The 7,440-nt window shown below is 38.3% G+C and overlaps 1 protein-coding gene across 1 annotated transcript; it reads left to right on the top strand.

The window, feature by feature from the left end:
• Positions 1–3,001: 3,001 nt before the first annotated feature.
• Positions 3,002–6,113, top strand: ovca2 (OVCA2 serine hydrolase domain containing). The gene is made up of 2 exons (XM_042499656.1): positions 3,002–3,402; positions 5,292–6,113. Exons 1-2 carry the CDS (start codon positions 3,249–3,251, stop codon positions 5,810–5,812), a joined length of 675 nt encoding a protein of 224 aa, XP_042355590.1. The 5' UTR covers positions 3,002–3,248; the 3' UTR covers positions 5,813–6,113.
• The last annotated feature ends 1,327 nt before the right edge of the window (positions 6,114–7,440 follow it).

Raw genomic sequence — 7,440 nt, 5'->3', positions numbered from 1 at the left:
GCAAGTTATTATATTGTTATGTTTTAAGATCCAGACCAGTGCTAAGGATGCTGAGTTTCGAATAACAGGAAATGTCTAAGTGTGGAGCTGGGACAGCCAGGGAGTAATATGTTGCAGCAGCCATTTCTGGAAGAAATTAAAAATAAAAAATGAAACAGGATCAGTTTGTCTCCACCAGTAAAGGTCTGTGTGTGTCTCTCTCTCTGCCTCCCTGGGGGATGGACACATGGCTCCTCACCAGTGCTGGAGAACATCAACAGCAGCCTTGTCCCTTGGGTGTTTTTTTTTTTTTTTGGCACTCTCCCTAATTAGCATGTGCGTCATGGCAAGGCAACACGTGCGCTCTCTCAGCAACAAAAGACCTTTACTAAACCTAATTGACAGAGCCTGCGTGTGACACCACTCCAAAAAACTAGAACAACATCATCAAAGAAAACAATCACTTGTTGACAGAGACCCTAAGAGGAGACGGAGGCAGTGGAAACAGTCTCTCTGATTTAGAAGCCTGCTTTGCCCTGAGGCTGCACCTACGAAACAGTCGGGGCCCCCCCTGCTTCATTATCACGTCCCAGCTGGGTAGACCCTAACCCTGAGCTCTTTCATAACACACAAAAGCTCACAAAACACCTCAGGAAACATCTTAGGAGGTGTTCCCTGGAGCCACGTGAACTGGGGTTTTTTTATCAGTGAAAAGCAAAAATATTTTAAAGATGAGTCAACTGAAAGTGACACACCAAAAAAATGTGTATGGATGCCAAGGAATAAGAGGAAAAGGGTTTTTTTTCACTCTTTTCCCATCCTATTTTTCTTCAATGGCTGCCACCGCTTTGGGCCATCCCCAAACCCTTATGAGGACTGGCTAAATGCCAACTCCTGCATGTCACTCTGAAGTGAGAATATGGTGTTTGGGATATTGCCTTCATATGTTTCTCAAAAGGGAAACTGGATCAAAGATAATGTCTGTATTTTTTGACAGAGTCTTTTGGGAGAACTGTGCTCCCACTGAAGTTGAAAGAGTGTCTGATAAGTGAGTTCCTGTGGCCTAGAATTAGCATTTCACTTTTATCTGCGTTGAAAATAAAAGTTCTTTGTCAGTTTTTCTTTGTATGTTGTTGCAGCAAGATGAAAGATTTAAGTACTCAAAGATTTCATGATTTTTTTTTCAATGGCAGCTTTTGTATCACCTGGCTCGCCTTAGATGTCGCAGCGTGAGACATTCTCCTTTGTGTCTATAGGGGTCAGCCTCTCACCAGCTGCCAATCAGTTCATCCTCCTGGCCCAGAAACACAAGCACACGCTGTTTCCATAAGTAAAGCATTAGTCAGACATTGAAATGCATCTCTAAATGTGAGGAGGTGGAATGAAGAATTTTGCTTGATTATTTTCCCATTCGTGATTTTGCAAAACTCTGAACCCTTTACCTGAGAAAAGCTGGCAAGCTCTGGGCTTTCAAGCCTGAGGGTAGCTCAAGGCTATAGAAAGTTCAAAAAGCCTTACGATGTCTTCAACTAGTCCCCTGATTTGCACTTCTCAACAAAAATGTGTAAAGCTCCTCCATGTAATACCAATACCTCCATGCCAAACAATTCATTTATAATGAAAATTCTAATAGATTTACTTTCTGTCAGTCATCTTCCTGTAAATCAATAATTTGAGAAGAAGTAAACACAGTGGAGGAGACGATCCAGTGGTGAATAAGTCAGATCAGTACAGAAATACACCAAAGTACACACTGTCTTCCTTTGTCAATGCTAGTTATTTAACTTTCAACTTTCTGAACTTAAACTTCACAGCATTTATTGACAAATCTCAGTCTTTGTGTTATAAAATTGTATGTGAATAGCATATATTGGACATACAAGCTTATATTTTTTTCCTGTGAGAACACGTCATCACAGAGCTCTTTGCGTCATGAAGTCAGCACAACATTGCAGTTATAGCTGGTGCAAATTATTGTAGCAACATCAGTGTGAGCTATATGTTTAGCAGATTGTTTTTCAGAGCTGCTGCTGAGGGAAAGCCAGTCAGGCTAAAGCCCACCTCTGTTTATTGTTTCTTATTTTTATTTTATTCTTATTCCAATTATTATAATCCATTGCATATTATTATTCATTGCACAGTACAGCCTTAGTAGTATACAGCCCTGCATTTCCCTGTACATTTTGTTTGTGTATGCAGCAACTTAAACTTTTGAATCCTTGAATTAAATGGAACAGAACTTACTGATTTGATTTTATTTATTTGTTTTGATATATTTAGCACATATTAAAAACAGCAATGTCATACATTTCAATAAAAGGAGACATGAAGGGGAAACCCAGAAAACCCTCAAGGAGCTTGACAAGTGACAACTAGCAATCAGTGCATACAGTCTCTTAGCACTGATGAGGAAAAAAAACAGATATAAAATTGTTTAGAATATATATACATATAGGCCAAAATAAAATATAAATAAGAAAGGACAGGCAGATAAGCACAAAGAAAGTTATGTAAAGAAAAGGAAGAGAAAAGAACAGTAAAAAAACAAAAACAAAAACTCATGACATCAATTTGGATTATTGTTGAAGTCAGATATTTTTCATAGATTTTTTAAATGATAAAGGGGAAAGTCTAACCAGGTGAGGAGGAAATAAATTCCATATAGTAACTGATAGAAACTGTTATCTGCCATGTCATTGTATTACCAACTAAAAGTTATTTTTATTATTTATTTATATATATATATATATATATATATAGTAGCAGTCCCACATGTTTTGGTCAACTTCAAGAGAATCACATTTCCATGTTAACATCTTAGCTGTCCCAAAACGCAGCACGTACTAACTACACATTTAAAATTAACAAAATTAGTCAAGTTTCTACTGACGTCATGTATCCACATTATATACTTCTTTAAATGTATTTTTTTGTTTTCACTGTAGTAGGCTATATTAGGAGATACGTCATGTTTAGCAACAATGGTTTTACTTTGAAAGGAAGAAACGGAAGCGAGTTCCTTTCCTTCCGGCTGGTCCCATGAGTTTTTCAGCTGTCCACAAATTTGCCAATGTCGATATTCTGAGAGCTAAGTAACACTTTGTCGTGGTTGAAATATCCCGGTGTGTGTTTAACACGATCACTTAAATGTGTGTGCTCATATGAAAACGACTTCTTGTTCTCATATATCAACGTTAAAAACCTCCGTGCTGTTGTTGAAACTAACTTCTGCGGCTAGCGTTAGCTAAGTTAGCCAGGCTAACCTCTCCATGGCTCCGCTCCGGCTCCTGTGCATCCATGGTTACCGTCAGAACGGCAGCTCGTTCCGCGAGAAGACGGGAGCTCTGCGGAAGCTGCTGAAGAAACAAGTGGAGCTCGTTTACATGAGCGCACCGCACAGCGTGCAGCAAGTCACCGCTGAAGGTGGGTCACCCCCAACTCTGCCCCAAACCCACCTGCCGTAGGTGTGAGCACTGACATGCAGCTAGTGAGTTAGTCTTGTTTGTCATCAGTGTTGGGGAGTAATGAGTTAAATGTAATAAGTTACAGTATCAATCAGACTTTATTTCAGGGGTCGACTGATGTTGATTTTTCAGAGCAGATACGGATACCGATTATTACTGATAACCGATATTTGGGATCCATATGCGTTTACAATAAAATGAAAGTCTTTGTTAGTATTTAGGATTTGGAATATAACGCTCCAACACAAAACTTTGTTTAGATGCCTTTAGCACATGTTAGATCAAAGATGAAAAGTTTAACATCAAATACAGCAAGTTCCTAAACTTTTTTATTAAGTCAAGTGAGAATTTAAATAAACAGAAATAGCTCCGTGATGTTTTACGAAATAGAAGTTCTTTCTTTGCACTATTTAATTCATTAATTGTCTCCGTGATCATTAAAATGAAACATTATAGGTTATTGGCAAAGTGCCAAATACCAGACCCAATAATCTTCCAGGCCGATAATCTGTTGACCCTTACTTTATTTGTATAGCACTTTTCATACAAGCAAAACTGTAACACAAAGTGCTTTATACAATAAAACTAGAAGTCCCCCTCTTACACATACACACATATACACAAGTACATAGACACATAGGTAAAAAAGCATAACTGAATCACAAAATAAATGTAATTGTAATCAGTTACATTTACTGAGAAGAAAAACATGTAATTAAATGGCAATTACTAATCAAAATGTTGGTGATTAAAAAGGGGTTACATATGAAAAAAATCTTTTTGCCATGCAAGTATGCCTTCTTTTGACATATTTTTTTTGGACAACGCAGGTCAGTGAGGCCCTTGAGAGGAATTTGAGCATAAACTTTATGTACTTATGTTTTAGGTCTTTTTGACCTTATTGCCCTGTTCAAAACATTTGTTAGTTAAAGTAATCACAAGTAATAGTTTACACTACTTTGATAAAGCAATTACATTTTTTATTGACTATTTAAACAAGGAAAATCATTGAGAGCAAGCTCTTTCAATTGATTGAAAGGGATTAATGTGTCTAATTTTAAGAGCTTCTTAAGATTCTTCAGTCTGTGAGGGGTATAATATTTAAAAGCCAATTTTCCTGTTTCAGTGATTTTCTAGGACTAAATAGTTTTGAGATCTAGTGAAGTGAGACAATGTTCTACACTGTAAAAGTTGTGTTAGCTGCGTAACTAACATTTTTAACAGGGTAACTGGTATTCTGTAACCTATTACATTTCAAAAGTAACCTTCCCAACACTGTGTGTTGTAGAAAGCTTAGAGGTGGACATAACAAGCATGCTTTCACTTTGTAGGTTTCTTAGATTCAGAATTTGTACTACAATGACTTCAATAGTTAATGTTATATTTTTGCGATAGTTTTGTAACCTTAACAAATCAAGAATGTGTTACAGCCTGAGATGGTACTTCATGGTGACAGCTGTAACCAAAAAATTCAATAATTCATCAATTTCCACTTAACCTGTAAATCATCTGTGATACGAAAATAACCTCCTGCCTGAATGCAAACCTTTTTTATTTAACAATTCAAATAATGCAAAGTTCAAACATCAGATTGAAACATGCAGAGCTAAAATGTTAAGAATACAGAATATTAAATAAAGATTTATGGAAATGTTGACATAATTTTATACAGTAATGACAACCTTAATGATGCAATACAATCAATGTTTTTATTTTAGTCCTAATGTAAAGATTTACTTTCAGAGAATTAAAAAAACCTTTGGTCTACTTTTCCTCGGTGCGTCCCTTTAAATGAAATAAAATTTAAGACAGCAAAATAACTGTTTTTGTCTTCTGTCCTTTCAACAGCTCCAGAGAAGGAGAATGCTTCGGGTCCTGGACCTGGAGGCGACGAGGACCCCCGGGGTTGGTGGTTTTCTGACATCGAAGCTCGGACTTTTAGCGCTCAGCAGCAGTGTGAGCAGAGCCTGGGGATCGACGAGAGCGTCGACGCCGTGAGAGAAGCTATAAAGGTTCAGGGTCCATTCGACGGCATCCTGGGCTTTAGTCAGGGAGCAGCTTTTGTAGCCATGTTGCTCTCTCTTCAGGAGCAAAAACTCGAGCCAGCATTCAGCTTCCGCTTTGCCGTCCTAGTTGCTGGTTTCCCCAGCGCATGTAAAGAGCACCAAAAATTCTACAAGTCTCGGCTCCAGATCCCCTCCCTGCATGTCTTTGGACTGGAAGACCGAGTCATCCCTGACAACATGAGCAGGGAGCTCCTCCCCTCCTTCCAAGACCCTCAGATCCTGACACATCCTGGTGGCCATTTTGTTCCTGCTGCATCGGCTCACAGACAGACCTACCAGGACTTTCTCACGAGGTTCCAGTGAAGAAGGAAAGTCACAGAAACTCAGTCAGCTGCTTCAAAAAACCAAAAGAAAAAGAAGCCGTGAATAAGACACTTGAATTTGGCCAAAGAATGTTGAGTATTTAATGTTCAGAAAAATGTTGTGATACCATAATTGATTCCAGAGGCATTCTGGGTAACAATGCCAAGTTCAGAGTCATGACCTCTGTTATCTGGAGGCTGAATTTTGTCTCTAAACTGATCAGAATAACGACTGCTGTCCTTCTCAGGGAAGATGTCTTCTAACAGACAATAAATGATGGGACAATTGTTTATTTCATGAATCCTAGTCTCTGTTTCTTTTGTGAGTTGTGTAAAATCTTTAAAGTCACTTTTTTAGACTGTTGCTTGAGTCATTGCTAATTCATGATACCTATATTTTAATGAATCGCAGCAAGAAAAGCACAAGTGTAACTAATCGCTTTCAGAATCACTCTGTTTAAGTGTATTTATTGAGACGTGGCTACTGTGAGGTCACACATTGGTTTGTCGACTCCATTTTAGAGCCTTGGGTTTGGCATTTTGACCATCGCCATCTTGGTTTTTTGGGGCAAAAAGAGACCATATTTTGGCACTGTGGAGGAGTGAGGGGTGGATCTGACCGAGAAGACGAGGCCACTACGGCAGGCAGCCTGTCACTCAAAGCGGCCCACCCATAATTATGCGTAACTGTGTAAAATATAGTAGAGTGAGTTGTATAAAAATGAATCCCTAAACAGTTGTTATGAAAGTTGATATTAGCTATAGAGACCAAAACTCTTTTTGTGCCAGGCTCTAAACACGTTTATATCTGCTGTAAAGTTGGATGTTTATTTTGGCTTCATTTTTCAGCCACCGAAGTTGCGCTTGATTTAAACCTAACTTTAACGGTCGAGGTCTGGCCTCCGATTCCACAGTCAGATAAGACATTTCAGATACTTCCAGACAAGCAAGCACTTTGAAGTTTTCTGATGTCTTTAAACAGGTCACCAGATGGGAACAATCAGGGGATTTCCCAATTGGTTTGGAAACTACAGAAATATCAATAAATATTAAGTAAATGACAAATTTTACTGGAATAAGCGTAAACACATTTTCATTTTTTCCCAGTAATCTCTAATAAAGTTAGAGAGGACTGACATTTTTAGGTTCTGGGAACACTGTGCCATGATTGTGGAAAGTTATGACAAGAATTTTATATCCAAGCCACAGTGGAAACCTTGATTTAATACATTTGAGTAATATTTTGCATAATGGAGCTTTGCAATCTGCTTTCCTTAAGAAATATTGTGAGAACTGCATAATAATAAAACCCTCATACTGTAACATAGGTACTAAAAAATGCCCCAAAGTTTATACAGATGCAGATTAACATATGTTGGCGTTCCACATCATTATGTGGTCATTTCACCCAGCATCAGATGTGAGGAGTAAATAAAAAGCTGGTCTGCCATCTAGAGGCGATGCATCCTGATGATCGCTTTAGGTCTTTTGCTTATAGGGATGCATGAAGGTGTTTCCTCTTATGAGAGTTAAATAGACAGGTTTATGCACACGCTCAAACGCACAGAGTTCAAGGACATGTTGTTCTTTTATAGCCGAAGCATGTGCACGTCAGACTGCACTCATTCG

Source organism: Plectropomus leopardus, chromosome 13 (assembly GCF_008729295.1).
Source record: "Plectropomus leopardus isolate mb chromosome 13, YSFRI_Pleo_2.0, whole genome shotgun sequence".
NCBI classification, from domain to species: Eukaryota; Metazoa; Chordata; class Actinopteri; order Perciformes; family Serranidae; genus Plectropomus; species Plectropomus leopardus.
This window is presented reverse-complemented; position numbering and strand designations above follow the sequence as displayed.

Bases quoted from the DNA above. Each gene is read 5' to 3' on its own strand.
- ovca2 (XM_042499656.1), top strand. From the start codon at position 3,249: ATGGCTCCGCTCCGGCTCCTGTGCATCCATGGTTACCGTCAGAACGGC. The intron at 3,403-5,291 runs GTGGGTCACCCC...TCCTTTCAACAG, and splicing joins GCAGCAAGTCACCGCTGAAG to CTCCAGAGAAGGAGAATGCT.